Source organism: Artemia franciscana, chromosome 2, assembly GCF_032884065.1.
Source record: "Artemia franciscana chromosome 2, ASM3288406v1, whole genome shotgun sequence".
Taxonomy (NCBI): domain Eukaryota; kingdom Metazoa; phylum Arthropoda; class Branchiopoda; order Anostraca; family Artemiidae; genus Artemia; species Artemia franciscana.
Genome location: NC_088864.1, coordinates 18,746,853 through 18,764,943, shown reverse-complemented (window position 1 = coordinate 18,764,943; position 18,091 = coordinate 18,746,853). Strand labels below are relative to the sequence as shown.

Here is an 18,091-nt window from a genome sequence, read left to right as displayed (position 1 = left end):
TCCACAAGACAAGTTTTAAAAGAAAATTAAAGAGCTCCATTAAGCCAAGAATGAACAAAAATAAAGTCAAATAATCTTCCAAGCGTAAAAATACCACAAATCGCTATCAATAAATAAATGAAACTCAAAACAAACGGATATTACAATAAATACCCAAGTAAAACTCAAACCAAGCAAAAATTAACATGACTAGGGCTGATAACTATATGCCTTCTCAAGACCAGAACACAATTTGTGCCTTATTGAAAACAAAATACACTTGAAATTTTTTCACCCTTCTTACTTTCATAAAGGAAAAATGATCAAAACTATAACAAAGAAATGTCAGTTTATGTCAATTTAACTGACAATCCACGGTCATTTGTTTGTTTGTTTTTTTCAGTAAAGCGCAAATTGTGTTCTGTTCTTGAGAATGCATAGGGGTTATCAGTCTTACTCATGTTAATTTTTGTTCGTATGATGCCTTACTTTGCTGTAGATAAGCGCATCAAGATGATGCTAACTAGTTTATGGTGAAAAGTTTCTGGCCATACTTTGCTCCGCTTTCTGTGGCCTTTTTATCCTGTATAATTCAGGTCTTTCTTCTATTTTTACAAGTGGTTATTTAAACAAAATGTTATTATTTCGGCAAATTATTTAAAAAGTCATAAATTTCTTCTTTACGTTTCACCATGGCGAAAGAAAAAGTTTTTTTTTTGTAATTTATTCCTCCGATATACTTTCAAAGTTAAATATATGGCATGAGTTTGACTTATCCGTGTTTATCGCCTCACCATTGTCTTTCCATTTTTTTGTGCATATGTATTTTTCTCTTTTATTTTTTTCATTGTTCCTCGGCCTTTATGATCATTAGCATTTTTGTGTTACAAATGTATTAATTAATTTATTATGGCAGCATTAATAAGTCAATGGCGAGCTTATAACTCATATATTTAAAAAGTTTCCGAAACTCATCATGTTATTCTTCCTCCTTCAAGTTACAAGCAAACAACATTTTAATAATTATTTTTCCATTTTGTACTACCCAATTTCTATTTGCATTCCTTTATCACTAGCAAATCAGCATGTTGACTTTGGCTTTAGTCCAACCTGACTTTTTTTTAATTTAGACTTGACCTTTAAATTATTTAGCTGAATTTTTAATTTTAAGCTGATATTTTTTATTCTTATGCGCCTGTTGATAATCCTTCGGTAATCCACCCTCATTTAAACCGTCATATTTTATCTTAGGATCAAGTTATATGTTGAAATTATATCTTCTCTAAATATAGTCCATGCTTTAAGTCTCTAGTTCATGCCAGTTTATTCATGTGCATCTAGTTATTCTTAAAATCGTTTCTAAGTTAGGTTACGTTTATCTTTTTCTTTTAGTAATGTAAAGTTTTTAAAGCTTTTGTATTTTTTTTATTGTTTGGCAGGATAAGGTATTTACGGTGAGTGCATTAACAATGAATTATGAGTATAATGTCCATTATTGAAAAAAAAAGAAACGCCGAAAACCTAGTCCCAGGAATTGTACCAACCCATGTTTGTTCCAACCCAATTGGCTTCTATTCATTTTCTTTGGTGAAAATGTTTTATATCAACGGCAGATTTTTATGAATAATATTTTCCAGATTCGGAGTCATGCAAAAGAACGTCTTCAAGAAGTGCGTCAACAAAGCGAAGAGGGAATCGCTATATTTGCTCCTCTAGAACAAGTAAGCTATAAGAGCCGGTACGGCTTTATCCGGCAATGAATATGTGTCAGAATAGAGTAAAATGGAATGTAAATTCTAAAACATAAATGTTATCTGATATCTACCATTAATTTGCAGTGCCAAGTTGTCACAATAGACAAATAAGTACGCTAACAGAGAGAAAAAAAAACAACTTATAATCATGCTTCAGGTGATTTAACCCAATAAGGGAAAAGGCTAATATAGATTGAAATTAACAGGACATTCTAAAGAGATGTATAAGATGGGATAAAATTTGGGTTCCTGCTTTCCTTTTAAACTCCTAAGAAACAAAGAATTCGGTAATAAATTCCTGCCGTAAGTGTCAATTAACCCTGCGAAAAAGTTAGTGATATCACAATCGGTACTGTATTTCATCTTTAGAGGGAAATAGGAGGTAAATTTGAGATCTTGACTTCTTATAAGTGTCAATCCTTTAAAGTTAATTAATCAATTTCTATCAAACTTTCTCACTCCAATCTAGTTCTTATTTTTTTTAGGTTCTCAGTCTTGATCTCAATTTCTCACAGTGCCATTTTTGACAATGGGGCAACAATGATGTTTAGGATAATTGTAATTAAAAAATAACAGTTTTTTACAGATCTGAGTTCAAAGCTAAGTTCAAGCTTTAGCTTAGTTACTAATTCCAGGTTTTCACTGATTACACCGACAAGGGTGCTGAACGGGTGCCTGGTCATGCCAAGAGCAAGCAAACGCTCTTGATCTTGGCCACCACAATAGAGCTAGTGGATAACAAATTACCCTTTCTCAGCGGCACCAAAGAGCTCCTAGAAAAGGTTCGCTAACTATAAATCAGTCAGTTCGTAGCAACAGAGATAAATACTGGTTAAAAAAACGGCTTCTGAATTGCATCATCTCTATATCCATCTCTATAGACTCCCCGAAAGACAAAACAGGCAGCCTTATTCAGGTGAATGAAGCCTGCCTGAAAGGGTGAAATGAACTTTTCTCTGAGTTTCTCAATACCAAAAAAGCTACGGATGATCTATCTGATATCCTGAATTTATCAAGGTAACCCAACCAGATGAATCTCTGCCAATCGAAATGTGCTGATTTTCAGTGGGAATTGAAAAATATGAAGAAAAATAAAGCCCCAGGAGAGTATACTATCACAACTAAGATATACAAGTCACCTCCCGCCCCTATTTTAAGCTCTTCGTGCTTATACCAGCATATAAAAATGGCTACATAGTCATCTCCTTGAACTACCTAGGTATATCACTTATAGACCTCGCAATGAAGATCTTTCATATAATCATCCTCAGTCGTCTCAAGGACGCCTGAGACAAGCTGATAAAACCAGAGCATGCGGTTTTTAGTCCTGGTAGGGGCTGTCAAGAGCTAATTTTTACCCCCCCCCCCCCCTCGTGTTTTCTCTACTACAGAGGGAGAAATTTTAACCGGCTTTCATCAACACCTCCATCGATTTTGTGGCCACTTTTTCTTCATTCATCGGGGCTGAGCCTTGGAAGATCATGGGAGGAAATGGTGTCTCAATAGAACTAACTGAGTTACTCAAAGGAGCCTATTCGTCTACAGTTACATGATTCCAAACTTCTGTTAGAGAAATTATAGAGTTTGACAGGGAGTCATAGTTTGGGTAGGGCTGCCCCTTTCAACAATCTTCAATTACCTCATAGACTGGATAATGACAAACTCACTTTGCACCTACAAAGAATTTGTCATCAGTCAGAGTGAAAGTAATCCGATTTCCCATTCAGGATCTTTACATAGCATGTGACTGGGGTCTTAAAAGTAGCTTCTTGGCAGAGGTTCAAAAGATGTCCATTGGTGTCGTGTAGAATAAATTTTTTTCTGGTTCCCCCAATTGTAAATGTAAGTAAACTTTTCTATTGTTTACCTTGATTCAATTGACAAAGACATCAAGATTAAATTGAACCAAACCAAACTGAACTGAGCATTGTGTGCGTAGTTAGTTGTCCATTTAAATTTTAACGAATGGTTTGTAGGCCCTTGAGAGTTGCTTTTACGTAATTTGAGAGACTGTCATTGAAAAATCATGTATTTGTGGTTACTATGTTTAGTTGACAAAAAAAAGAAATCACAAGAAAGCCTGAAAAAGATGTTTCTACAAAAAATTATGGGGAGAGGGCAGTAAATGAATTTAATAACAACAATAAGCCATCTGAAGTTAAAAAAGAAAATATTATGTCCTGGCACTGGCTGGTCCGATCAACTTGAATCGATTGAAGCTATGCCCTTTAGGCCATGGAACTTTGAATTTTGTATGACAACGGAAGACTGGGGAAGTTGGTCTACGGGAAGGGCCTTAAATATATCTTTTTCCCCTGATCAAATTAAAATGTCAATAGAAGGTTGCCCCAACATTTGAGTTACCAATATCCAAAAAATCGAAATAAAAAGGACATTTGGAAAAGAGGACCTTAGGTAAGCTAGAAAAAGATGAAGAACATTAAAAAAAATTACACCATTAAAAAGAGCACACAAGGGTCACAACCCAACAGAATGAAATCTAATGTCATGATTCCATGTGTTTAAGGGCCGAAGGCCCATAAAGACAACAGACATGAATTATTCTTTTTCTTCTTTGATTTGTATTTTTATAGTTGTATATTTAATCTCATTATTTCAGTTTACAATGCAAGGAAGAAAAGCCGCTGGAGATGCAGGAAGAATTGTTCAAGAAGCGTCAAAGTCTACAATTGAAGATCTAAGCAGTGTTGCCAAAAGTTCTCCTTTAGCAGATTTCACGAAAACTGCCACTGCTGCTAGCAAAAAAGGTTTTTTCAAGGTATCTATCCTGAATTTGCATATTACAGGATCTTTATACTCCTGTAAATTTAGCAAGAAACCAAATTACCTCTTGCACAAATGTTATCTGTGATAACCCGTTAAGGTATCACAGATACCCGTTAAGGTATATATATATATATATATATATATATATATATATATATATATATATATATATATATATATATATATATATATATATATATATATATATATATATATATATATATATATATATATATATATATATATATATATATATATATATATATATATATATATATATATATATATATATATATATATATATATATATATATATATATATATATATATATATATATATACTAGCTGTTGGGGTGGCACTTCGCGCCACCCCAACACCTAGTTGGTGGGGGCGCTTTGCGCCCCCCCCCTCTCAAGCCCCCCCGTGCGTAAGTCGTTACGCGCCATATTAGTTACGCGCCATTGTAGTTGTTTCCTTGTGTCCCACCTGTGAATATAGATAGATATATATATATATATATTTTTAACAACGTAAAACTTGCGAATGTACAACATTCTTGGCTGTTCCATTGTCTGTGAATATAAATAAATTGTCAGGTTTACCGACTCTTGAACATGCAACATATAATTGTCCATGGGAAAAACAATCTGTATTCAGATCTATACCTCACTAGTCTAATGATTGCCCTTGAGCTTTGTTGATGGTGATAGCTAATCGAACATTCCCTGTGTCCCTGTCGTCATTTATATATCCCCCTGTGCCCCCAGGCGTCCCCATTGTTGTTGTTTCCCTGTTTCCCGGTCGTCATTTGTGTCCCGGTGTCCCGGTCTGTAATTTCTCTTTGAGTGTTGCGGTCGTCATTTATATTCCCTGTGTCGCGGTGTCCCGGTCCTCGTTTTTGTCCCGGTCCTCGTTTTTGTCCCGGTCGTCATTTGTGTTCCGGTGTCCCGGTCTTTAATTTTTCTTTGAATGTCCTGGTCGTCATTTTTATTCCCTGTGTCCCGGTCGTCATTTGTGTCCCGGTTTTTTGTTGATGATGATTGCTAATCGAACATTCCTTGGGTCCCGTTCGCTTTCTCTTTGAGTGTCCCGGTCGTCATTTTTATTCCCTAGTAGCTGTTGGGAAAAACAGTCTGTATTCAGATCTATACCTCACTAGTCTAATGATTGCCCTTGAGCTTTGTTGATGGTGATTGCTAATCGAACATTCCCTGTGTCCCTGTCGTCATTTATATATCCCCCTGTGCCCCCCCGCGTCCCCGTTGTTGTTGTTTCCCTGTTTCCCGGTCGTCATTTGTGTCCCGGTGTCCCGGTCTGTAATTTCTCTTTGAGTGTCGCGGTCGTCATTTATATTCCCTGTGTCGCGGTGTCCCGGTCCTCGTTTTTGTCCCGGTCGTCATTTGTGTTCCGGTGTCCCGGTCTTTAATTTTTCTTTGAGTGTCCTGGTCGTCATTTTTATTCCCTGTGTCCCGGTCGTCATTTGCGTCCCGGTTCTTTGTTGATGGTGATTGCTAATCGAACATTCCTTGGGTCCCGGTCGCTTTCTCTTTGAGTGTCCCGGTCGTCATTTATATTCCCTAGTGCTGTTGGGGTGGCGCTTTGCGCCACCCCAACACCTAGTTTGTGGGGGTGCTTTGCGCCCCACCCAAGCCCCCCCGCGCACGTAAGTCGTTACGCGCCATATTAGTTACGCGCCATTGTAGTTGTATATATATATATATACATATATATATATGGTACCCAGAACAACGGATGATGGCAAGTAATATTTTTTTAAATGATGTCATCCTACGACTTTATTAGTTCTGTCATCTATTTCATCTCAGCTATTTTTCATCTGTTTTTTCGTTATCTAAAAGACGAGTTAGACTAAGTTTGTTTTAGGTATTTGTAACAAAATGTCGGATTATTCAGCGTTTTATTGTCACTTTATGCTCCAACTCACAGGTGAACAGATGTGTGGGTGCTGACGGAGCACTATGCTATGTAATCAGATGTCCCTGTGAGGCTATAGGAGACAGGTTACGTAGTTGTAATAAAACCTACTGCTAGAACACTGTCTGAAATGTAAGATCTATGCATATTTGCAAGATTAGTGACAACTCATTTTCACTCAGGCAATAGTTTTATGGGAAAAAAGCAAACTAAGAATAATCGAATAGTTTAACTTTGATTTTGGAATAAGAACTGTTGTCCGTGGTAATATGAACAGTAAAAGTTACTTACGATATTAATTTTTTGGGCTGGCAAGACTGATTTTTTATTTATTTTATTTATTTTTCCAGCTATAGCGGGCTACCAAAATATATTTGAAATCTGTCAAAGAGTTTATTTGAAAGTTAATACTCACATCTAGATCTATATATATAAAAATAAGTTGTCTGTGTGTGTGTGTGTCGAGTGACGTCATGTTTGTGTGTCGACTGACGTCATATTTGTTGACTGACGAAATTACAGACCGGGACATCGGGACACAAATGACGACCGGGACATAGGGAATATAAATGGCGACCCGGACACTCAAAGAGAAAGCGACCGGGACACAAGGAATGTTCGATCAGCAATCACCATCATTAAAGCACCGGGACACAAATGACGACCGGGACACAGGGAATATAAATGACGACCCGGACATAAGTAAAAAAAAAAACTAAAAAAACTAAAAAAAGGTAAAAACTACAAAAATACTAAAAATAAAAAAAACAAACTAAAAACTAATAAAAAAACTAAAAAAGCTAAAAAACTAAAAAAACTAAAAAAGAAAAAAAAATAAAAAAGGAAAAAACTGAAAAATAAAGGAGAAAAACAAAAGTAAAAAAATTAAAATAAAAAAACTAAAAAGGTAAAAACTACAAAAAAACTAAAAAGAAAAAGAAAAAAAGGGGGAAAAACACAAAAATTTATTTCATCATATACCAATTCAAAAATGAATGTATATACAGACCGGGACACCGGGACACAAATGACGACCGGGACACAGGGAATATAAATGACGACTGGGACACAGGGACACAACTACAACGGGGACGCCGGGGGCACAGGGGGATATATAAAGGACGACGGGGACACAGGGAATGTTCGATTAGCAATCACCATCAACAAAGCTCAAGGGCAATCATTAGAATCATGAGGGTATAACTAAAAAAAACTAAAAAAAAGGTAAAAAACTAAAAACTAAAAAAAAGACCAATTCAAAAACAAATGTATATACAGACGGGGACACCGGGACACAAATGACGACCGGGACACCGGGACACAAGGAATATAAATGACGACCGGGACACTCAAAGAGAAATTACAGACTGGGACACTGTGACACAAATGACGACCGGGACACAGGGAATATAAATGACGACCGGGACACAGGAACACAACTACAACGGGGACGCCAAGGGGCACAGGGGGATATATAAATGACGACGGTGACACAGGGAATGGTCGATTAGCAATCACCATCAACAAAGCTCAATGGCAATCATTAGAATCATGAGATATAGATCTGAATACGGATTGTTTTCCCATGGACAATTATATGTTGCATGTTCAAGAGTCGGTAAACCTGACAATCTATTTATATGCACAGACAATGGGACAGCGAAGAATGTTGTATATTCGTAAGTTTTACATAGTTAAAAACATATATATATATATATATATATATATATATATATATATATATATATATATATATATATATATATATATATATATATATATATATATATATATATATATATATATATATATATATATATATATATATATATATATATATATATTCACAGGTCGGACACAGGGACACAACTACAATGGCGGGCAACTAATATGGCGCGTAACGACGTACGCGCGCGGGGGGGCGGGCTTGGGGGGTGTTATATTCACAGGTGGGACACAGGGACACAACTACAATGGCGGGCAACTAATATGGCACGTAACGACATACGCGTGCGGGGGGGGGGGGCTTTGGGGGTGCAAAGCCCCCCCACCAACTAGGTGTTGGGGTGGTGCAAAGCGCCACCCTAACAGCTAATGCTTAATACAAATCTTTCTTGAAAGCACCTTCATAAGCTGGTATATGGCATCATGAGCCTTTCATATCGTTTTTGGCGTAGAAAGGATTGGAAAGATAAACGGTGTACCAATGAAAAGTCCATGGTCGAAAACCCTTAACCGGATCCTTAAAATTGTACTCTTGATTCAACCCTTTCTAGTCCCTTTCGTAAGAGAAAATTCAAAAACGAGTAAAAAACGCCCTATAATATATATCTTTATTCAACTGTAAAGTCTATTTGGGAAAGATGATAAATACTTTTTATGTTATACGAATTTTAAAGTTAAATTACGTAATCGCATTTTCAGGTATTTCAAAAATACTTGGAATATTTATGTAAATTTCTTTCTTTAGCAGTAGCGGGGCACTTGGTGATCATAAGAGCGCCTAGCTGTGTAACCAAGCGAAGTTTTCAATTAAGGTTTTACTTCCCCCGTCCTATCAAGGCGAGTATGGATTGAAAACTGGTTTTGACATTACACAGTGATCTGCCATTTATGGTGGCATGGAGAAGGCACTCCCCACCCTTGAATTTAACTAAATTTGGAAACTTGCTCTTATATTTATCATAGTAATAACGATTATAACAAAAGCAGATTTTTTATGAGATTATAACTCATAACAAGTATACGCAGATTGCTGCTGAAAAATTGTAACGGGTTATGACAAGAATTTTTATAAATCAAATCAAAGTTACATCTACTACTACTGCTACTACTACTAACAACTCATCGCAGTACCAAGCAGCCTGAGGTCAACACAGCTACAGACAACTCCTCCTTCATTCCAATCTGTTCAAACCCTCCCTTTTTACATCCTCCCAGAAAGTTCCCATTTCTTTTAAATCTTTCTTTATGACGTCCTCCCACCCTCTCACCCTCCCACATCCTCTCAAGATGAGGAGGACCGGATTTCCGTTTAGCCCTAGACAGTTGGCCAAATAGAACAATCTTTGGCAATTGGTCATCCTTCAGCCGCACATCGTGCCCTATCTATTTTTACCTTTCTTTCATTATAGCCCCAAAAAGCGGGATTGAACGAAATTCATGAATGCCTACTGTTTGAAATACGATCAGTCAGCCGGGCACCCAGAACAATCTGTTGGCAATTTCTGTGGAAAATATCTAGCAAATCTTCAACCGCTTTTCGGAGTGCCCATGCTTCAAAGCCGTATTTGACCACTGTCATCACTATAGCTTCTGATATTCTAATCTTGGTTTGCAGAATTGTCTTCCGATTCTTCCAAACACTAAATTTTTAACTGTGAAAAAACACCCTGAGCCTTGGCCCTTTTACTTTTAAAATATTCACTGCTCCCACCGTCTTTTTTAACTGAAAGTAAGGAGCAAAATTAAAACTTAAAACGAACAGAAATTACTTCGTATATGAAAGGGGCTGCTTCCTCACCAACATCCCGCTCTTGACGCTAAAGTTTGACTCTTTCTCTCAACTCTTCTTTTTAAAACAGTAAAAAACTTTAGCGTAAAGAGCGGGATGTTGGTGAGGAAGCAGCCCCTTTCATATACGAAGTAATTTCTGTTCGTTTTAAGTTTTAATTTTGCTTCTTACTTTCAGTTAAAAAAACTTGTTTTTTTTTTTATTTAATTTCTGAACGTTTTTCAATCAATGCATGTTTTGATTTTGGCTCTCCGCAGAGGAATAATTAAAACGAAATTTGCATATTTTTTTTTTTTTTTTTTGCTAAATGACTTTCTCATAATTTTGATTGAGTGATTTTGAGAAAAAAGAGCTTGGGAGGAAGCCTAGTTGCCCTCCGATTTTTTGGTTAATTAAGATAAAGGCAACTAGAACTTTTAATTTTTTACGAATCTTTTTTTTAGTAAAAGATATACGTAATTTATAAATTAGCTTACGTAAAGAAGTTTTGTATTCTCATGTTTTTATTACATATATGAGGGGGTTCGCCCCCTCGTCAGTACCTCGCTCTTTACACTAAAGCTTAGATTTTGTCCCAATTCATTAAGAATGACCCCTGAATCACCAAAGCCGTAAAATAAATAGTTGAAATTACTAAAAATACTTTAGCGTAAAGATCGGGGTATTAGGAGGAGGTGAGCTCCTCATATGGGTAATAATTTCCGTTCGTTTTAAGTTTTAATGCTGCTCTTTACTTCCAGCTGAAAAAAACTTTTTCATATTTCTTTTTTCATTGTTTTTTTTTTAATAATGCTAGTAAATCCTGCGCTCCCTTCATGGAAATTTTCTTCTACCATGACAAATTCCTCGATGGAAAGCTCCCCCAGCCTATCCCCCTATTCTCAACCCCTCCCCCCAACCAAAAAATCCTACTGAAAACGCCTACACACTTCCCAATAACTATTACTATATGTAAGCACTGGTCAAATTTTGTAACTTGTAGCCCCTCCCCCAGGGACTGTGGGGGAGTAAGTCATCCCAAAGAAATAGTTTTTATGGTTTTTGACTAGGCTGAACAAAATGGCTATCTCAAAATTTTGATCGTTGACTTTAGGAAAAAATGAGCGTGGGAGGGGGCCTAGATGCCCTCCAATTTTTTGGTCACTTAAAAAAGGCACTAGAACTTTTCATTTCCGTTAGAATGAGCCCTCTTGCGACATTCTAGGACCACTTGGTCGATACGATGACCCCTGGGGAAAAAAAAACAAAAAAAAACAAAAAAAAAACAAACAAATAAACACGCACCCGTGATTTGTCTTCTGGCAAAAAATACAAAATTCCACATTTTTGTAGATAGGAGCTTGAAACTTCTACAGTAGGGTTCTCTGAGACGCTGAATCTGATGGTGTCATTTTCGTTAAGATCCTACGACTTTTAGGGGGTGTTTCCCCCTATTTTCCTAAATAAGGCAAATTTTTGATGGCTAACTTTTCGTAACTTTTGATTCGTAACTTTTGATGGCTAAGACTAAACTTGATGAAACTTATATATTTAAAATCAACATTAAAATGCGATTCTTTTGATGTAGCTATTGATATCAAAATTCAATTTTTTAGAGTTTTGGTTACTATTGAGCCGGATCGCTCCTTACTACAGTTTGTTACCACGAACTGTTTGATATTATCAAGGCAAGTGAAGCTGTCTACCTGATCAATATTTTCGTTATTCAATATCACCTTTTCATCTTCATTAATTCCTAGCCTTAGTGAAGTGGTTTTCGTTATATTAGTTTTCAAACCTATTCTAGCATCCTGAACTCGCAAAACCTTTAAAAGTTCATTCATTTTGCTCACACCTTCATCAAGGATGCTTAAATCATCTTTATAAGCTAAGTCCTGGAGACTTTTTCCTCCCAATTTGATTTTGTGGTCTCTCATTGCCTTTCCTGTGCTGCTTAAGACAAAGCCCATCAAAATGATCCATATAAAAGGGGGTAGAACACAGCCCTGCTTAATTCCTGATTTAATACAAAACTAGCTGCTAATCTCATTTCCTGCCTTAACCACAGCAGTGTTATTCTTGTATATAGCACTAAACACTTTAGTGTATTTATCTGGTATACCTTTCAAGGATAAGACCTTTGATAAAACTCTTCTATCAACAAAGTCGAACGCTTGCTCATAGTCTATAAGGCTAAGGACCAAAGGGGTTTGACAAGTCAGGCACTTCTCATTTATTACCCTAAGAGTGAAAATTTGGTCGACACATCCTCTACCTTTTCTAAAACCGCACTGTTCTTCTCTTAAAACTTTGCCTACAGCATTTCTCAGTCTAAAAAGTATCAAATTACTAAGCAATTTGCTATCTAAAAAGACCAGAGTAATGCCTCGATAATTACCACACTAACTGTTATTACCTGTCTTAAACAGTGCTTTAATTGAGATTTTCCTAGAATCGTTCGGGACTTCCCCTGTTTCAAAAATCATATTCATAATCTGTAATCACATATTTCTATCCTCAGAGCCACTATATTTAAGAGACCCTACTATCAGAACCTGGAGCCTTATTATTTTTGAATCATTTCAGTACTGTCGCTAATTCCTCCTCACAAAACAAAGCTTTAGTGTAAAGAGGGAGGTATTAACGAGGGGACAAACCCCCTCATTTACATAATAAAAATATGCGACAAGTTTGTTTATGTTAATTCTTAAGTTATGTATATTTTTTACTAACAAAAACGCTCGTTATACTAGTTGCCTTTTTAAGTAACCGAAAGATTGGAGGGTTACTAGCCTCCTCCCCACCCCTTTTTTCTCAAAATTGTCTAATCAAAACTAAGGGAAAGTCATTTAGCAAAAAAAAAAAGTAATAATATACACAATTCATTTTAATAATTTATGAGCGGAGAGCCAAAATCAAACATGCATATATTAAACGTTCAGAAATTAATAAAAAAAACTAGTTTTTTAACTGAAAGTAATGAGTGACATTAAAACTTAAAACGAACAGAAATTACTCCGTGTATAAAGGGGGCTATTTTCTTCTTAACGCCCCGCTCTTTACGCTAAAGTTTGACTCTTTCTCTCAATTCTACTATATAAAACGGTAAGCAACTTTAGTGTGAAGAGCGGGGAGTTGAGGAGGGAACAGCCCCTTTCATACACGGAGTTATTTCTGTTCGTTTTAAGTTTTAATGTCGGTCCTTAATTTCAGTTAAAAAAAACTTGTTTTTTATTTAATTTCTGAACGTTTATGAATTAATGCATGTTTGATTTTGGTTCTCCGCAAATGAATAATTAAAACAAAATTTGCGTATGAATTTTTTTTTTGCTAAATGGCTTTCTTTTAGTTTTAATCAGGCGATTTTGAGAAAAAGGGGTGGGGAGGAGGCCTAGCTGTCCTCCAATTTTTTGGTTACATAAAAAGGCAACTAGAACTTTTAATTTTTAATGAATGTTCTTATTAGTAATAAATATACATAACATACGAATTAACTTACGTAAGGAACTTCTATACTCCTATATTTTTATTATGTATATGAGGGGATTTGCCGCCTAGTTAATACCTTGCTCTTTACACTAAGGCTTTTTTGTTTTAATTCTTTAAGAACGACCCATGAATCACAAAGACCTAGAAAAAATAGTTGAAATCACTAAAAATACTTTAGCATAAAGAGCGAGGTATTTAGGAGGAGATGAACCTCCCGCCCCCCATATGCGTAATAATCTCTGCTCGTTTTAAGTTTTATTGCTGGTCCTTACTTTCAGTTGAAAAAGCTTTTTCATATTTATTTTTTCATTGTTTTTTTTAAATAATGCTAGAAAATACTGCGCCCCCTTCAAGGAATTTCTCTTCCCCCATGACAAATTCCTTCAAAGGAAGATCCTCCCACGTAGCTCCCTCCCCTCAAACCCTCAACCCCCCAACCAAAAAAAAACCTGAAAACGGCTGTACATTTCCAAATAACCATTACTGTATGCAAACACTGATCAAAGTTTGTAACTTGCAGCTCCTCTACGGGGACTTTGGAGGGGTAAGTTGTCTCCAAAGACATATTAACTATGTTTTTGACTATGGTAAACAAAATGGCTATCTCAAAATTTTGATTCGTTGACTTAGGGGGAAAATGAGCGTGGGAGGGGGCCTAGGTGCCCTCCAATTTCTTGGTCACTTAAAAAGGTCACTAGAACTTTTAACTTCCGTTAGAATGAGCCCTCTCGTGACATTCCAGGACAACTTGGTTGATACGATCACCCCTGGGAAAAAAACAAACAAACAAATAAACACGCACCCGTGATCGGTCTTCTGGCAAAAAAAATACTAAGCTCCACATTTTTGTAGTTAGAAGCTTGAAACCTCTATGGTATGGTTCTCTGATACGCTGAATGCGATGGTGTGATTTTCGTTAAGATCCTATGTCTTTTAAGGGGTGTTTCCCCTATTTTGCAAAATAAGACAAATTTTCTCAGGCTCGTAACTTTTGATGAGTAATACAAAATTTGATGAAACTTACATATTTAAAATCAGCATAAAAATCAGATTCTTTTGATGTATCTATTAGTATCAAAATTCCTTTTTTTAAAGTTTCGTTTACTATTGAGCAGGGTCGCTCCTTACAACATTTTGTTACCACGAACTGTTTGATAAACACAGAAAAAAGATTCAATAGGGCTAGTCAGAAAAAAAATATAGAATGTGGAGAAGGTTATCAGAATATCCAAAAAAAATAGAATTTCGCGGAGATGAAAGGAAATAAACTGAAAAAATAATAAAAGTACGCTTTTGAATTGTGAGTAGATTAACTTATAATATTTAACTATTTCGACATTATAACTAATAATAATAACTCTATTTAACTTAATAAACATTTCAACGATATAGGCCAAAAGATATAGATCTTTCATTGGACTAAATAAGAAAAGCCTTTTCTTCAACTGAAAGTAAGGAGTAACATTAAAACTTCAAATGAACAGTAATTATTACGTATATGAGGGGTTTGCCCCCTTGTCAATGCCTCGCTCTTTACGCGCAAGTTCAAAATTCGTTCCAGTTTTTAAGAATGACCCCTGAGTCACAAAGGGTTTAGTTAGAATAAATAGCTCTTTTGAAAGTACTAAAAAGAGTTTAGCGTTAAGAGGGTGGCGTTGATGAGGGGGTGAACTCCTTCATATACGTAATAATTTCAGTTCCTTTTAAGTTTTAATGTTTTAAGTTTTAAATCCCCCTGAAAAAGTCTGTATATTTCCCTATAACCAATACTATATGTAAACTATAGGCAAAGTACACAACTTGCAACCCTTCCCCCGGCTGCTGTGAGGGACTAAGTCATCCTCAAAGATATATTTATTAGATTTTTCGACTATGTTGAACAAAATGGCTATATCAATATTTGGTTTGGGTGAGTTTGAGAAAAAAGAAAAATGAGTGTGGGAGGGTGTTTAGTTGCCCTCCGATTTTTTTCGTCGCTTAGAAAGGGAACTAGAACTTTTAATCTCTATTCAAATGAGCCCTCTTACCATATTCTGGACAAATGAGTCGATAAGATCATCCCTGGGAAAGAAAACAACAACAAAAAATACCAAATAAACACGCATCTATGATCTTTCTTTTGGCAAAAATTACAAAATTCCACAATTTTGTAGATAGTAGCTTGAAACTTCTACAGCAGAGTTCTCTGATACGCTGAATTTGATGGTTTCATTTCATTAAGATTCTATTACTTCTATGGGGTGGTTTCCCCTTTTTCAAAAATAAGGCAAATATTCTGAGTTAAATATACTCAAAACGTAACTTTTGACAAGTAGTACTAAACTTGATGAAACTTATATATTTAAAGTCAGCATAAAAATCCAATTGTTTTGATGTATCTATTGGTATCAACATTCCGTTTTTTAGAATGTTGGTTTATTGAGCCAGTCAGCTGGGTCGTTCCTTACTTACAGTTTGTTACCACGAACTGTTTGAACGTTCAACTGGGACAAAAATGAGGATTTTTGTTGAAGTCGAACCAGGGAGATAAGATCAAAGAAATGAGGGGAAGAACTGCGTGGGCAAAAGGTAGTTTTCTGGGGGCCTGTGGAGGGCAGTGTTGGCGAAATGAAAGAAACTTTCTACTCTCTTTTCCTTAAAGATTTCAGAATTAGCTCCCCGAAGAGGGGAGATATAAGGTACATTACTTTCATTGAAAATAACTCTTAGACATCTTTGATGATTGTCTCTGTTATCTTATATTTCTTTGGAGATGCCAGAATACCTAATACGACATGCGTAATCAAGGACTAGTCGTGCATGTGAGAGGAAAATTTTCAAACCATATGATATAAACCATATAGAAAATTTGGAGATAATTTTTAGAAATATTTTCTTAGTTCCGGAACATTTTTGTTTGTTTTTATATAGTAACCAAAAAATTCAAGGAAAATCACTTTTAATTTGGAAAGTTTTGATGACTTTATCTTCTTGCTCTATGATTTTCATATCTGAAATTTTTTTTGAAAATTTATGCTGTTTCCCAGCTAATGACCACTAATCATAAATTTCTAACGAAGACTGTGAAAGTAGTAGTATTGCTTTACAGCCGATTTCAACACATGGTAGTTTTTTAAGGCTTACTTTTGAATAAGGTAATTACTTTATAAGACCTCTTTTACTTTATTTATTTTTAATTTGACTATTTTTCAATTATTTGTTTATATTATACATCCTTTATTGGTCTCACCATGAGTCAAAATAAATTATCATTTGTTTCTTGTATAATATTTACTCTGTTTGTAATAACGTCTATTTTAGGCACTAAGCTCTGCTAAAGATGCTGCAGTTGCTAGCCGTACTCAAGCTGTGAAGTCTCTTGGCTCTTTTGGATCAATTGGATCGTTGTCTATCGGGTCTTTAGGCTCCGTTGGTTCAGCAAGCTCCTTAACTTCTAGCAGCAACTCGAACAACACTGTAGTTTTGCTAGAACAGCGGAAAAATTTAAGGATTGAAACTGATACTGTGCCTTCTTGCAATGATCAACTACCAAAGTCTGCACCTCCTGTCCCCACAAATCCCTTCCTTCCTGATTTTCCTCCAACTAATCCTTTTCTTGTTGATCAAACCACCAATTTAAGGAAAATTGAAGAAAATTATGTGAAGATACCGTCTCCTTTAAATATTTCCAGGATCCAAAGTTCTGAAAATGTGGATGAAAAAGTTAAAGTAGAACTACCTAAAAGTCCTCGTCCTGAGGCAATTGCTCTTGCTGGGAAAGAATTTTTTTCTAATGTTGGAACGGAGTTGAATGAACTTGCCACCCAAACAACTAGCGTCTTTGGAGATCTCTTAGGTAAGATATGCTATTTTTTCACTCTTTTTATCGTACGCATGGTAAAATTTGGGAAGAGGCAAAATATTTGGTCTCACATTAAAAGCAGGGTTGTCACCGACCGAAGGAAAACGCTTATTAGAAAAATTTTCACCAAAAACAGTGTCATTCAAAATGCTCCTTTGTTTCTTTTATTTGGTAAATAGGAGCGGTGAACTGTTTGAAATCTTCACGATCAAAAATATTTTTATGCAGGGATGTCAAGTCTACCTTTTTTTCTACTCTTGAACCTCTGTGAATGTATCTATAAAAAGTCCAACTAATTAGTAGCACTTCGGACCCTACGGACCTTTTTCTGAGAACTATATTTAGTCATAAAGTTTATCTTTTAACACCACTATAAAAATATTTTTACCACACTAAATAATTTAATGTAGGATCTATTTTTGTGTTCCATTGTGTTCTAGTTCATCCAAGTCAGCATGTGAGCAAAAATTGCCCCCACCCCCCTCTGGTCATATTAAGATCTCAATGTCTTGAAACTTTCTTTTAAAATCCCTGTAGAAATTTTGACTATTTTCAAGGCGCTGAGAACTTATCTTCCAGAAGTAGAATGGAGTATTTGGGATCACCGAAACCTGTCCAAAAGTCTCGGTGCTGAGCTATGACCGAGACTTTAACCCCATCGTGGTTGAAGAGACACTTTTGCACTTCTCAGGTCCTTTTCATTCTGCCGTCATAAGGAGTGTCCTTGTTAACTTTTTTTCCTCTCCTCTCGGAGTGCCCCTCATACACTATATTCAGGAGACGATCCCGTCAAAAGAAGTACGTGGCCAAAG

General features: G+C 35.9%; 1 protein-coding gene across 4 annotated transcripts in view; it reads left to right on the top strand.

Annotated features, from left to right (window-relative positions):
• The window catches only part of LOC136038136 (MAP kinase-activating death domain protein-like), a 219,319-nt gene that overhangs the window by 133,448 nt on the left and 67,780 nt on the right, over positions 1-18,091 (top strand). For all 4 annotated transcript variants that reach the window (XM_065721193.1, XM_065721174.1, XM_065721183.1 and 1 more), the window contains 3 exons: positions 1,617-1,700; positions 4,354-4,512; positions 16,739-17,273. In XM_065721193.1, coding sequence (XP_065577265.1) covers positions 1,617-1,700; positions 4,354-4,512; positions 16,739-17,273 — 778 coding nt within the window. The remainder of the gene's footprint in view (positions 1-1,616; positions 1,701-4,353; positions 4,513-16,738; positions 17,274-18,091) is intronic.